Below are 15,940 nucleotides of genomic sequence, written 5' to 3'. Positions count from 1 at the left end.
CTCTTCTTCATGGAGGACGATATATCTTTGAAAATAGGGAGGACAGCCTTTGGATCTTTGTCACTTCTTGGACTTATTTCTCAACTCCCAGGAGACCACCAGTCTCCCCATCTCAGGAAGGAGGAGCACAGTTGCTGTCTGTAAGCCATTCCAGAGCAGCAGAGACAAGTGCAGAAAAGCATGTCAGGGAGGCCTTAGAGTTTGTGTCTCCACCACCTGGAAAAAATACCTAGGAATACAGCTACCCAGGCCAAGTGGCTTAGGTTGGAGCTGCACGAGGCAAGTGTTTTTAGAAATTTGACCCCCAATGTGTTCTCATCTCCCCACCCCAGCATGTGGCCCAGAATTGTCACACAACCAAAAAGGGAAACCTATTGGGAGGGTTTCATTGGAAAAACTCCTCTCCCTGTGAAGTCAGACACAGAAGCACAAGCACAGAGGTCAAAGGAAATACTAATTTGCAGCTGTGTGGATGCAACCTTAGGGTGGGAATCCGTTCCAGCCTGGAATCCAGTTTTAATTTTGCTTTCCAGTTCTCCCCAGCACATGGAGGGGAACTTGCAGCTGGTCCCCTCCAGTCTGGCAATCGATGCGTCAGGTTTCTACTCTGCCGCGTCTTGCTCCAATTCATCAGGAGGAGAAACCATAGAATGGGAGCCCAATGACTGCTTTTTGACCATCTTTCATCTTGCGGCCTGCTGACACATTTTTGTATTTGGTGTAATTCTTGAAGGAAAGGGACAAGGGGTACAGTGACAGAGGCAGGAGGCTTGTCGCTACAGTCGCCGATACAAATAGGTGCGTTAAAGGAAGTAGTAGTCTTTGAACATAGCATATTTTACCATGATAATGAAGTGGAAGAATAGTCAAGGAGAGAGATGTTCACACACAGAGGATCAGCAATGATGGTGGTTTAGCTACCCAGGAATGAATTCTGAGCTGTGTTCTGACTCGGGGAGAGTGGAGTGACATGGAGTAACTGAGGAAAGGCTTAAGGATTACATAAACAAATGGGAGTGGCCCCAGTGACTGCCCAGCAAGGAAATACACAACTTGCTTGTCACCCATCAATAAGGTCTTTGCAATGCACTGGGGGAGTTTGCACTGTCTACGAAACACTGTGCTAAACAACCTAACATGTCTTACAAACACTTGCCTCGTGGCGCCCCGGCCAATCTTGAGCAGCTTACTGCTTCCTTACATTTCCTTATCTCTGGCCACAGGCCCCAACTACACCATGACTTACTGATGAAGTTAGCCTGGCCAGTGAATATGGTGTACTGAAGCTCATAGGAGCTGATGCTGAACTCATCATCCGAGATCCAGTGGACTGTAATGGTGTCATGGGAGGCAGTACAGAGTTCCTCTCGGATAGATGGTGGGTTTGGGGCTGTAAGGAAAGGTGGAAAAGAAGGTAAAGGAAAGCACACTCTCCGTTCTACAAGTTTAACAATTGTTACCCTCGCTGCCCAACTCTACACCTCATAGAGAAGAGGCTGTCTTAATAAGAAGCTTTAGATAGCATATCCTGAACAACCTGAAGCCAAGTGCTAAGACTTCAAATTTCCCCAAACCGCTTTTGCTTCAGTGACAGAGACATTTTAGGCAAAGATATAAGCCTAAGGTATTGAACTGATTGCCCGGATGTCTACTCTGCCTGTACCAACACATATGTAGATATTAGAGCAAAGTGGTCAAATGGTTTTCTTACTGCATGACCTTTGGCCTATTGCTTTTTATTTTCAAATAAGTTTTATTATAGACTGTTGGCAGTATAGCCAAGTGCAAATTAATATTAGTTGCTTCATCTGTAAAATAAGGGATGATAATTACCTCATAGATTGGTTGTACGTATTTATAATATAAAATTAATATACAGTGTCTGGCATAAAGGAGATGTTCAGTAAATGACAGTTACTTTAATATATTAGCCAAAATAATGACAAATGCAAGGCTATTTTATGTGTATATTTTTCTCATGAAATGGTCATTCGTTAATCCTGAAGGTATCCAACATTTTTCATAGGCTGGATGCACCCCTCATTTCCTAGAATTGTGTGCAAGCCAGATATTTCTTACATTTTTCTTCCTAATCTGCTAGTTTCTAAATTTCCTTAAAACCATTTGAATGGTACCTATTGCTATGCAGGAGATTCTTTAATATTCCATAATTGCCACTTGAGTTCTAACTCCCTCAATAACAAGCAACAATATATTACTGATAGGCTCGTAAGGAGAAATCCATCAGCAACGTCTTGTTTTTTCTTTACCTCTAAGTATAATGGTATACCCATCTGTCCCCAGAAATATTTCACACATCATCTCCTTTTCTGTTACGTGAACTAAAGTTTATTCTGTCTAAAAAGATACATGAATTGCCCTAAAGTTTATAAAAGCATTGTCATTATAAATATTGCTCTTTTCCGATTATCTTAAAGTAAGAGAACACCAAAAGAAAAGCATTTAAACAGGAACGAAACCACAGTATTTTCACACCTGTTAAATAATCTAGCCCCTCCAGCAGTTTCTTTTCTCTGGAAAAATCTAAAGCAAAGTTTTCAAAGGCATCGTTAAAATTGATGTCTGGAATCAGAACTTGAGAAGATGCTGTTGCCATAGCGACCCTGGAAAAGAGAAAAGTACATCAATATACATCAAAATAGGTGTGCAACCCTTATCCAATGTTTGATTTCTGGTTGAACAAGAAGAAAATAAAGGACTAGTAGGGCTTGATTCATTAAGTGAAAAATATCGTATCTATGCTTTTCCAGTGGGAACCATTTACATTTTAATCATCAGGAACCAATTAAGGGTTATACCATATTTATTCACATATGTTCACCCCTCAAACACACTCCCCCATCCTGTCTTAATTTTGAGAAGTAAATACAGGATTTTTCCCCCTCTGCATCATTTTCCATCTGGCAGGCAGCATCAAAACTAGACCTCTGAAGGCTTGGTAAGAGCAGTTTGAGAGATTTTTTTTTTCCTCCCCCTCTATTTTTTTATTTTTTTATGCTAATCAACAAGCCAGCATGCTGGGGCTGAATTACAGCTTTCACTTAAATACTGTACATTATTTGATCTTTTATAACATCTATGTTTAATTTTATTATTATTTATTATTATTATATAATGCTATGCTAGCTTTAACTCCCCAGCTAGTTTGATGCATCTCAAGAGCAGGTATTTTGTACCTCTTATATCTTCCACAGTTTATAACAGAGTATTGGACACATAGCAAATAAATAATTGTTGAGCGAATAGTGGAATGACTAACAGCAACACAGCTTCTAACATTTATTGAGCATTTAGTAGGTAGAAGAGACCATGCATGTACTTTACATACATTGGTTAATTTACTTCTTACTATAATCCTGTGTAGTAAATGTTATTTCCATTTTGTACATGAAAAGGACATGTAGTTTAAGTAAGAAATGACACATAGAAAGGTTAAGTAACTTGCCCAAGGTCACACAACCAGGAAAAGTCAGGAAAAAAGAAATATAACTTAATCCATGTTCATCAGATTCTAAACTCTATACCCTGAACCAATTTAGACCGTTTTTTTTAAATTAAGGTAAATTTTTATGTGCTTCAGCAATTCTTAACCATGATTACACATCAGAATTATCTTGGGGGAGTTTTGACCAAAACATACATGTTGAGGCTCTGTGACAGACCTTCTGAATTGGAGCCAATGAAGATTCTTGAGCACGCAAATGACACAATGGAAAGAAACATGAACTTGGCAACAATACGCAGGTAGAATGAAGGGAAGAGGCACTGGATGTAAAAAGACCAGAGAGGAAACTTTTATGATGAATTAGTTGTAAGGGGTTGAGGAGTTAAACAAATATATATCCTCATGCATGTGTACCTTGCTATACTTCTGCCAACAATAGCTCTTGGTTGTTTGTGAAATAGATGTTTTAGGAATAAACTGCAGGCCAGCATAAACAAATGAAAGGCTAACCCAGTATAATCTTTTTTTTTTTTTAATATATGAAATTTACTGTCAAATTGGTTTCCATACAACACCCAGTGCTCATCCCAAAAGGTGCCCTCCTCAATATAATCTTAAAGTCTCACTCTTTAGGCTATTCTTCCAGGATTTGATGAGTAAGAAGAAAACAACCTCTTTAGGGCAAGAGTTAAGGTAGAAAATTGGCTCATGAAATTTATTCCTGACCTCCCCAATCTTCTTTCTTCCATCCATCCATCCATCCATGCAATACTTACTGAGCACAACTAATGTTCCAGGCACTGTGTTAGGCACTGGAGATACACAGCTGTGGTCCTTGCCTTCACAAAGTTCATAGTTCATGGAGGAGAAAGACATTAAATAGGCAATAGAAGTGCTGCTACAAAGGGAGTGTAACATACACAAGATCCACCTGACAAGGACTTGGGCACTAAGGGAACTCTCCCCAGAGGAAGTTTATGGTAAGCAATGACCTACACGATGAGTAGGAGTTAGGTAAGCAAGACTACATGGATGTGTGTGTGTGTTCTCTCTTGCCCGAAGGCTGGAGAATTAGCAAAGTCACGCAGAGCCTTGTAGGTCATGTTACAAACTTTACACTTTACCCGGAGAGCAATGTGGGCCACTGAAGCCTTTTTAGGCAGAGTGATGCTCAAATGTATGTTTCAGGTAGAGTACTCTGGCTGCAGTAATGGACTGGAAGGGGTCAAAATTGGAGGCAGAGCAGATTTTAAGGTGATCAGAAAGGAAAGTAGTGACAAGAGTGTAGACAAATAAAACAGAAAATCAATTCATACAACATGAAAATAAGTAGCCAACAAATATATTTAAAAGCCCAACTACTTGAGGAATCAAATAAATGTAAGATAAAATGAGATAGCATTTAAGATTATAACTAATGACAATATAGGAGCTTTTTATGCCTATATTAGGTAATGCCTCCATATTTTACCAGGACTGAAATTGACAACAAATTTTGAAGATCAATTTAGCATTAAATACCCAAATAGTTTAAAATGCAAATATTCTCTGACACCAGTTTTACTTCATAAAGTTTTTACTAAGGAAATAATTGAGGTGTATGCAAAGATACAACTGTTTAAGGGCACGCAATACACTATATGTAACCTAATTGTCTAACCATGGGGACTGAACTAAGTAATGTGTTACACATCAAAAGATGAAATACTATGAGGTCACTGAAAATCAGGTTATATGATACTATCCAATGACAAGGGGACACCTGGCTGCCTCAGTTGAGCATCTGACTTCGGCTCAGGTCACGATCTCACAGTTCGTGAGTTTGAGCCTGGCATCGGGCTTCACGCTGATGGTGCAGAGCCTGCTTGGGATTCTCTCTCTCCCTCTCTCTCTGCCCTTTCCCTCACTTGCATGCTCTCTCTCAAAATAAATGAATAAATAAATAAATAAGTAAATAAATCAATCCAATGACAGGGACAAGTTCATGATATATTGTTAAGTTTCAAATGTAGGGTATAATGAAGTATATACAACATGACCTTATGTTTGTGAAATACATATTAAAGATAAATATTGGGATACTATACTCCCAAATATTAACAGTGGCTGGAAGGGTGAGTAAAAATGGCATTGGGGTATATGTAAGTGTGTGTCTGTTTGTGTTTCTATGTTTAATACTTTAAGCAAAACAACGTTACCTGTCTCTCAAGGCTCTGACCTCCATTAAGGACAATATAATAAGTGTCATTTGTAAGGGAGAAGGAATACTCTCCCAGCTAAAATTTGACTTTAACTGAAATCTTGGTCCTTAATATATTACAATTATTATTGGTGAGGAAGAATTTCAGACCCTATGAGAAACCATCGATGAAGATATTTAGGCTGGGCAGATAATTCTCAAGAGAGAAGAGAATGGCCTAAAACAAGAATCATAAAGAACACTAGCATTAAAGGAATAGGTCAAAGGAGATCTGCTCACAAAGGCAAAAGAAACCACATAGGTAGGGAGGAAACCAGGAGTGTTTATGGAAGCTAAGGGCAGAGAAATTTAAGTAAAAATCGTCAGTAGGGACAAGTGCTACTGCGTGATTAAGTAAGATGAAACAGTATGGGAAGACAAAGGAATGTCTATTATATTTAGCAGCAAGGTATTCATTTGGTGACCTGGAAAAGAACACTTACAATAGTGTGGTAATGGCAGAAGATATTTCGGAGAATTGAAGGGTGAGCGAGGATGATTAAATACAGTGGTTTAAATTTATGTTCATCTCGGCTCTCATGAAATACCACTGAGATGACAGTCAAAGAATAAAATGTCATAAACCCACAAAAACAATGAGAATGGAAAAAGACATGCCAGCAAGTAAAAGACTGTCAACAAATGTTGGGAAGCTAGAAAGGGATGGGTGAGTGGTACCCAACAACAGACCAGAGAAAGCTGGGTCAGGAAGCCAACAACAGCAAGCTGATGTTGTGCCACAGACAGTTGGAAGTTTGTATGAAGAGCAGCTAGACCCTGGATCCACTGAATCAGAGACTACTCCTCCCTCATCCTGGCAGGAAATGTGAGGTTTACTTTCCGCTGTACTAAAAGCAGTCTTAAAACCCCTAGCAACCTTTCCCTGCTTGGCTCCTAGAATGGTAGCAGCCAGGCTTAGTTAGTCCCCTCCCTCATCTCCCACCAGAAGCAGGAGATTGGTGGATTACTTCCAGGGAAAACTGACCCACTGAAGACAAAACACCTACAGACCTAACACTTGGGTCCCCTCAGTCAAAATCTGGCATGCCACCTTATTATTCTAGAGTGAAATTCACCAAGCAACAGACTGTTCCCATCCCCTCGGATCTTCTAGTCATCTTCTAGTGCTTAAATTCAAACAGGAAGGCAAAAGATTATCAGACATTTAGGGAAAGTCAGAAAGTGAAACAAACTAATAGAGAAAAGGCACTTGGAGGACCCAAAACAATGCAGAATTTAGAAGAAGCTTTTTAAATGTTCACTCATATCTCCAGGAAGATAAACAAGAAACTTGCAACACAAAGCAAGGACAGAATGCAAAAAAAAAAAAAAAAAAAAGAAAAGAAAAAAGAAAAGAAAGAAAAGAAAAGGAAACAAGATGAAGAAAGAGCACTTATAAATGAAAATAGGAAGGCTGAAATTAAAATTTTATTTTTTTTATGTTTATTTTTGGGAGAGAGAGAGACAGAGAGAGAGAGAGAGAGACAAAGCATGAGCAGGGGAAAGGCAGAGACAGAGACACAGAATCCAAACCAAGCTCCAGGCTCTGAGCTGTCTACACAGAGCCCAACGTGGGGCTCAAACAGCAACCTCAAGATCATGACCTGAGCCAAAGTCGGATGCTTAACCTACTGAGCCACCCAGGCACCCCTGAAATTAAAATTTTAATAGAAGAATTGGATGAAAAATTAAGGAAACATCTTAGATAATAGAACAAGAAGACAATGTTGTAAAAAATAGTAAAGAAAAGGGGCACCTGGGTGGCACAGTCGGTTAAGTGTCTGACTTTGGCTCAGGTCAAGGTCTCACAGTTTATGCACTCAAGCCCCACATCAGGCTCTGCGCTGATAGCTTGGAGCCCGGAGCCTGGAGGCTGCTTCAAATTCTGTGTCTCCCACTCTCTCTGCCCCTCCCCAACTTATGCATGTGTGCTCTCTCTCGCTCTCTCTCTCGCTCTCTCTCTCAAATAAATAAATTAACATTTTTTAAAAATAGAAAAGATTTTAAAACAGAAAATCTAGGGTGTCCAACACTTGACTAATTAGAGTCCCAGAAACAGAGAAGAGAGAAAATAAATGGGAGGAAATTATTAGTGAGTAATATAAGAAAATCTCCCAGAATGAAAAGTCACTAGTCTTCAGATTGGAAAGAGTACTTCATGTCCAACAAAAGTGATGGATAAAAGACCAACACCAAGGCATATCCTGGAGAAATTTCAGAAAAACTGGGTTAAAGATAAGACCTTAAAAGCTTCAGATTTTAAAATATAAATCATATTTAAAGGTCAGGAATCAAAATAGCAGTGAACTTCTCAACCCAACACTGGAAATTAGGATACAACAGAGCTATGGCTTCAAAATTATAAGGGAAACTTATTTCCAGCCTATAAAGTGTGATAATAAATTTTAAATATTTTTGAAACAAAAAGTTCTCAAAAATTTACATCCCATGTACTCTTTCTTAGAAAACTATGGGAAAAAAATTGTTCCAACAATATTAAGAGGGTAAAATGGTACATGAAGGGGAAATCCAGAAGAGCTTAATGGAATCCCTAGTTAAGAACACTGAGGGGTGCCTGTGTGGCTCTGCCGGTTAAGTGTCCAACTTTGGCTTAGGTCATGATCTCATGGTTCACTGGTTCAAGCCCCGTGTTGGGCTCTCTGCTGACAGCTCAGAGCCTACAGCCTGCTTTGGATTGTGTGTGTGCCTCTCTGTCTCTCTCTTTCTCTGTCTCTCTCTCTTGAAAATAAATGTTAAAAAAATTAAAAAAAAAAAAAAAAGAACACAGGGAGTTCGGGAGACTAAGTTAGCTGGAGTTTAAAGGGCAGAGTACCAGAGAGGAAAATACTGCACAGAGAGAATTCTGGAGACCTTCTGAAGGTTCCCCTTTAAGTATTCAACAAAATACTAATTGACACATGCACATGAGGAAACTGCCCAAGGCCAAGGAAACAGCACCAAAAAAAAAAAAAAAAGATGAAAGGGAACAATCCCTGGTGCTTACAACAGGCCAGGAATGGTGTCTGTTCCCAACAGCCAGGCTGGAAAATCTCATGATGCATGGTGCACTCGTCAGAGTACTCAGAAACATCTTGCCTCACTAGTGTGGAAAAATTCCCCTTAGACTAAACACTGCTCTGATTCCAATGAACAAATCTTAAAAGCAAGACCCAAGGGATCAAGATATTTTCAAGTGACTTAACTGTGTCCTAGAACAAAGCTTAAGAACATTTATAGAGGGGCGCCTGGGTGGCTCGGTCGGTAAAGCATCCGACTTTGGCTCAGGTCATGATCTCACAGTTCGTAGGTTTGAGCCCCGCATTGGGCTCTGTGCTGACATTTCAGAGCCTGGAGCCTCCTTCGGATTCTGTGTCTCCCTGTCTCTGCCCCTCCCCTGCTCACTCTCTGTCTCTGTCTCTCTCAAAAATAAATAAACATTAAAAGATTTTTAAAAATTAAAAAAGAATATTTATAGAAGTATAATATATGGCACCTAATAAAATTCATAATGTCTGACATCCAGTCAAAAATTATCAGATAGGAAAAGAAGGAAGAAAATACAACCCATAATGAGGAGACAAAGCAATCAATTGAAACTGACCTAGACCTGACACAGATGTTAGAACTAGATATTGTAACGGTTATGATAACTGTATTCCATGTTTTGTCCATGTTTTGATTTTAATGATTTTGATTTAGTGATTTTGAGTACAGCTGATACAAAACATTACATTAGTCTGAGGTATACAACATAGTGATTTGACAAGTCTATACGTTATGCTGTGCTCACCACAAGTGTCGCTACCATCTGTCACCATTCAACCCTATTACAATATCTTTGACTTATATGCCCTATACTGTGCCTTTTATTCTTATGAATCATTCATTCCATAACTGGAAGCCTGTATCTCCTATTTCCCCTCACTCATTTTGTCCATCTCCCACCCACTTTCCCTTGGCAACCATCAGTTTGTTCTCCATATTTATAGGTTTCATTCTGCTTTTTGTTTGTTTATTCATTTGTTTTGTTTTTTTAGATTCCATATATGAGTGAAATCACATGGTATTTGTCTTTCTCAGTCTGAATTATTTCACTTAGCATTAAACCCTCGAGGTCCATCCATGTTGTCACAAATGGCAAGATCTCATCCTTTCTATGGCTGTGTAATATTCTATCGTGTGTGTGTGTGTGTGTGTGTGTGTGTGTGTGTGTGTGTGTATACCACATCTTCATCCGTTCATCTATAAATGGACAGTCAGGTTGCTTCTATAGCTTGGCTATTGTAAATAATGCAATAAACATAGGGGTGCATATATCTTTTTGAATTAGTGTTGTTCCATATGTTCAAAAGCTAGAGGAAAGGCTGAATATGTTAAGTAGAGATATGGATGATAAACAAAGACCCAAACCGAACTTCTGCAGATGAAAACAATAATATCTGAGATGAAAAATACACTAGAGAGATAAATGGCAGATTAGGCATTACAGAAGAAAAGGTTAGTGAATTCCAAGACATATCATTAGAAATAAATGAAATACACAGAGAAAAAAATGGCTAAAATATGAACAACACATCAGTGAGCTGATAACTACTTCAAGCAGCCTAATATACATGTAATTGGAATCTGCATAAGAGAAGAAGGCAGCATAAAAAAATACTTGAAGAAATGATGGCTGAAAAATTTCCAGATTTGTAGAACTCAATTGTTAATGTCTAAATTTGAAGAAAATAGCAATATAACGATGCTATTTAGAAATGTAAAGGTAATGCCAACAGAAATACCTAATGGAGGGGTGCCTAGGTGGCTCAGTTGGTTAAGCATCTGACTCTTGATTTTGGCTCACGTCATGATCTCATCATTCATGAGATCGAGCCCCACATCGAGCTCTGACCTAGCAGCACCAAGGCTGCTTGGGATTCTCTTTCTCCCTCACTCTCTGCTCCTCCCCTGCTTGCTCTCTTTCTCTTTCTCTCAAAATAAATAAACTTTAAAAAAAAAGAAATACCTAATAGAGTTGAAATTGCTTGCCTTTGTTGGAGAAGTGTAGACTTCCTGGGTTTTAATCCTGCCTCTATCCCTTACTAGCTGGGTGATTTTAGGCAAGTCACATAACCTCTCTGAGCCTCATTCTCTCACTCCTAAAATGTGTATAATAATAGTGTTTATCTCATGAGGTTTTTATAAGGATTAGATGAGTTAATACTTATAAGGCCTTAGAATAATGCCCAACACAAAGTAAATGTTAAATATTGTTATTATTGGAGAGCAGAAATTGGGAGTGAGGAGAAGATTGTTATTTTTTTGCAATATGAATGTTAATAATATTTGACTTTTTAACTATGTGCAAGTATTACTTGAATATAAATAACTTTTAAATGTTTAAGAAGAGGGATGCCTGGATGGCTCAGTTGGTTAAGCGTCCAACTTTGGCTCAGGTCATGATCTCGCGGCTCATGGGTTTGAGCCCTGCGTTGGGCTCTGTGCTGACAGATCGGAGCCTGGAGCCTGCTTCGGATTCTGTGTCTCCCTGTCTATCTTCCCCTTCCCTGATCACACTCTCTCTCTCTCCTAAAAATAAATAAACATTAAAAAGTAAATAAGTACATAAATAAATGTTTAAGAAGCATAAATCAGAGGTGAGGAAATGGAAAGACCTTCAAGAATTTTGCCATAAAGGGGGCACCTGGGTGGCTCAGTCGGTTGAGTGTCCAACCTTGGCTCAGGTCATGATCTCACAGTTTGTGAGTTTGAGCCCCACATCAGGCTCATTGATATCAATGCAGAGCCCACTTCATATCCTCTGTCCTTCCCTCTCTCTGCCCCTCCCTGTCTTGTGTACCTGATGTCTCTCTCCCTCCCTCTCTCTCTCCCTCTCTCTCTCTCTCTCTCTCTCTCTGTCTCTCTCTCTCTCTCCCGCTTTCTCTCAAAAATAAACATTAAAAAAGGAGTTTGCCATGAGGGAAAGAGAGAGATATGGCAACGGCTAGAGTAGGTAGGAGGTAGAGGAATGTTTTAGATAGGAGAGACATGAATGGATTTTTAAAAGTCCATGTGAAGTCAACTAGAGAAAGGTAGAAATTGAAACTATGGTAAAAAGGAAGCATGTGGCACAAAGCACATGTCTTCTATTATAATCAAAAGGGAGGGGGAACTCATGGATGTGGATGTAGATATGCCCCCAGCTTGGCTTGAGAAGCTGAGGAATTTGTCATTTCTTACCTACCGCTCTCTCTATAAAAATAGGATGTAAAGTCATCTGCTGAGCATGAGCAGGAAGGTGGCAGGGTCGGAACTTTGAGTTGAACACAGAAAATTTGAAATGGCCATTATGGAGACAAAGCAGAAAGAAAGCTGACCAAATCAACACAGAAGGATTTCAGGTCAGTACCGAGGGCCCAGGGGAGATTAGAAGCCATAAATTTGCGATGCAGCAGTACCAACCTCTTTGATTATTGAGTTTTCTCCCCCAGGGTTCTGCAACTCAAACATAGGCATGGAAAAGGTGAGAAGAGCTGGGCTGCTTCATGGTTGGGGGTCTTACCAGGTTGGTGGGATAAAAAGACAGTGGGGCAAGGGAACTGGGTACACAGAAAAGAGAGTAAATAGCTGAAATGAGAAATCATATACCCTAAATAGGCCAAAGAAAGAAGTGAAGACAATAGGTAGCTGGTAGATAGGAGTCAGGCCTTAGAGGTCCCAATGAAGTTGAAGAATGGATGTACTGGAAGAAAAACAAACAACCGTAAGTACAGAGGTTATAGTTAGAAGGTGGGATCTTTTAGTTTATTCTGAGTGATGGTGAGGTTCAGCATGTGAGCCATGGAAGTAGGTGGATGAAGGGGAGCAGAGGTGAGGGTCACTGGAGGATGGGATGGCAAGGAGCCAGGAGATTAGATGGCTAGAGTATTAGATGTGGTCAGCTGCCAATGTCAGCTGGCATTAGATGTGGATGCTGCCAATGGCACCCAGAACAATGGCAGAAGCAACAGAAAGGAATACTGTGAACCCAGAGCCAAAGTCTCCAGTAAATGAGAGAGAGAGATAGGAGGAAGTCAGATTTGCCTAATGAGCCCCTGCAGCCCCTCGAAGCCTTGGTGATTGTACTGAGCAATGTTTCACTTTCATCTTCAGATTCTTTGCAAATGGTGTATAGATGGCCTGCTAAGTATTCATGAGTTTTCTGAAATTGTATGCAAGATTCTGTGTGTATATATCTACTATGCATTTTTTTCCTCAGGTAGAGGGCTCATGACATTCATCACTCTGTCGAAGGAGCCATTGATTAAAATAAAAGCCTAAGAATTACTGCTCTAAAGGATCTGTGTGATGGATAACTAAATGAAAGCAATGAGAACCGCACAAAGATTTAGGAAGAGCACACACCTATCTCTGTGGCCAAATATTTCTCTGGCCCTACACTAACATCAACATAGAAAGCTCTAGCACGGAGTGGGCCACGAAGAGCTAGGGCACAGCTAGGGGCCATGACTGGCTGGACACTAGAGGAACAGATGAGCTACACAGAGAAAAGGGTGCCAGAAATCCACAGGGCAATGAACCACTGAGGCTTCGTACCTATCTGGTGGTGGCTGCTACATACATACATGCCTGAACGGAATTAAGGGACTTCAAGCTGCCCCCTGTTCATAAGAGCAGGCGCATAAAAAGAGACGGAACTCACCTCTCAGCGATATTTTTTGCAGACTGGAGAAACCGTGCCTGGTCATTTTCTTTCAGGATATGTTCAGCTTGGTTGATGAGGACTGTTGACCGTTCAAGACACTGGCGGCAATTAGCAACCTGCTGTGCCAACTTTCTCAGCTTCATTACCTTCAAGGAATGAGCCAAAGAAAAATGAGATTAAATATCCAGGGCTTAATTAAAAACTATAAAACAACATGAAGGAGATTTGCTGCAGTGATTCTAAAAATAAGGCCTATTGATGTCCCAAGGTCCCCATACTTACCACTCACCTCCTCACCCTACCCTCTACATCTGTCTTGCCAGCCCCTCCTCCCACCTCCAGCCCACTTACCCACATTGCATATACACCCAGTCATATACTGTAGATCATTGGCCTCCTCCTTTTTATTGGTAACATTAATTTTTCTGATTATAAAAGCAATGCATAGAATATCACCATAGAATATTTTGAAAATAATAAAAGTATAAAAAGAAACCCCAGCACCCAGAGATCACCACTGTTTACATTTTATTGTCAATAGCTTTTCACATACAAGTTTAATAAAAAGTAACTCTTTGTTCTTTATGAGTAGCTACATTTCTGTGTATATATTTATCTATGTATCTGTATGCATACCTGTGTGTTCACAGGCCTGGGGTCACAGAAATTTCAACTCCTGTGTTAGCTGGACCCAACCATCCAGCATGGCACAAAGTATTGATTATCACTCCAGACTCTCATAACTCCTCACATTGTATACACAACATGAACTTATTATAATCACTACACTGACCGGCAGACCAATAAGCCTAAAACCATAGAGACGCACGGAGGCTCACACCTGACCTTGACTGTGCTTCTTCAATTCCCAAGCTAAAAACCTGAACGTCTTCTCTTTCCCCTTCATCTTTGTAGCTAATCAGTTAATGATTCTCATCATTTCCTTTCTAGTAGTGCCTGTTATGTTCTTCCTTTCCATTTGTGCTGGTGCTTCCCTGGTTTAGGTCTTCATCAACTCATACCAAAAACCATTCCATGGGGTGCCTGGGTGGCTCAGTTGGTTAAGCATCTGACTGCAGCTCAGGTCATGATCTCACAGTCTATGAGTTCAAGCCCCATGTCAGGCTCTGCACTGACAGCTCAGAGCCAGGAGCCTGCTTCGGATTCTGTGTCTCCCTCTCTCTCTGCCCCTCCCCCACTCACACTCTGTCTCAAAAACAAATAAACATTAAGAAGTTAAAAAAAGAAACACTCCATAAGCCTCTTAACTTGCTTCTCTTACTTCAGTATCATCCTGTTCTGATCTATCCTGCATACCTCTGCCATATTGATCAGTCTTCTCCCTTCCTAAGAAACTAAAATGGTTTCCCAATGCCTTTTAGATTAAGCCCAAAGTCCTTAATATTAGCATACCTGGTCCTTCCATAATTCTGACCCTCATTTCCACCATTACTTTTTTTCTTTTTTCTTTTCAGGTTGACTTATAACACATTCAGTAAAGCACCCACCTCTGAAGTGTAAAACTCAATGATTTTTTTTTTGTATATACAAACACCCATGTAACCACCAACCTGGCCAAGATATAGAACATTTCCAACACCCCAGAACTGCCATCATTTTTACTGGATTCATCGCACAAGGTCAAACATTGCTTCTTCTTTGCCTCCCTCCCTACCACCTCCTTTCTTCTTATTTTCGCGATCCATGTTCACCCTGGAATCATCAGGAGGAAACTCTGACATTTGTAAAGTCAACTCTGCCTTGGTCTCACTGAAGCGGCTGTGAATTACCTTGGTCTCTTTGATTTTGACAGCAATCATTTGCTTCCTCTGCTGGATGATCTCTACCAACTCGTCACATTCTTCCATAAGTTTTGCCTCATGCATAGCAGTATTCACCTGCCAAGAAAGTCCAGAATATTACACAGTGATTGCTGCCTTTGTCCCCTGCTGCCTCTCAAAGGTTCGGATTGACAGCTAAGCATGCACAACTTCTTCCATACCTCCCTCATAAGATCCACTCCTAGAAGAAGGGTAGAGATGATGATATTAATGATGCAAGGGCATTGAAGCACCACAGATAGGAAACTCTCCGGCCTCTGGTAGATCATGATGGTTAATGGAAGGCTGGGCAGAAGGACAGATGAGATGGGGGCATGTTATTCCCACTGTGCAACTCCCTTTACCCCAGCACCCTATTCTCCTGCTGTTCTTTTGAAAAGACGGTAAGGAGATTTAAGTATGTTAGGAAAAGAGGATCCCTCTCCACAGGCACAGTAATATTGAGATAACATCGCCAACAATTGATTTCTACCATCCTAAAACAATGGTTTCGACTTTCCTTGTTCCCTTCTAATTCTAAAATGTATGAACGAGGGATGCCTGGGTGGCTCAGTCGGTTAAGTGTTCAGCTTTGGTTCAGGTCACGATCTCACGGTTCGTGGGTTCGAGCCCTGCATCAAGCTCTATGCTGACAACTCAGAGCCAGGAGCATGCTTCAGGTTCTGTGTCTCCCTTTCTCTCTGCCCCTCCTCTGCTCTTGCTCTGTC

The 15,940-nt window shown here is 40.3% G+C and overlaps 1 protein-coding gene across 2 annotated transcripts in view; it reads right to left on the bottom strand.

Annotated features, from left to right (window-relative positions):
* Positions 1–15,940, bottom strand: part of MID2 (midline 2) — a 97,845-nt gene that overhangs the window by 9,631 nt on the left and 72,274 nt on the right. The window contains exons 4-7 of one of the 2 annotated variants that reach the window (XM_042975161.1): positions 15,183–15,290; positions 13,390–13,538; positions 2,497–2,624; positions 1,157–1,390 (exon numbers count right to left, since the gene is read on the bottom strand). In XM_042975161.1, the coding sequence (XP_042831095.1) occupies positions 1,157–1,390; positions 2,497–2,624; positions 13,390–13,538; positions 15,183–15,290 (619 nt within the window). The remainder of the gene's footprint in view (positions 1–1,156; positions 1,391–2,496; positions 2,625–13,389; positions 13,539–15,182; positions 15,291–15,940) is intronic. The other variant, XM_042975162.1, reaches the window with a different exon arrangement.

This window comes from Panthera tigris, chromosome X (assembly GCF_018350195.1).
Source record: "Panthera tigris isolate Pti1 chromosome X, P.tigris_Pti1_mat1.1, whole genome shotgun sequence".
Taxonomy (NCBI): Eukaryota; Metazoa; Chordata; class Mammalia; order Carnivora; family Felidae; genus Panthera; species Panthera tigris.
Note: the sequence above shows the minus strand (reverse complement) of the source record. Positions and strands in the feature narration are given on the sequence as shown.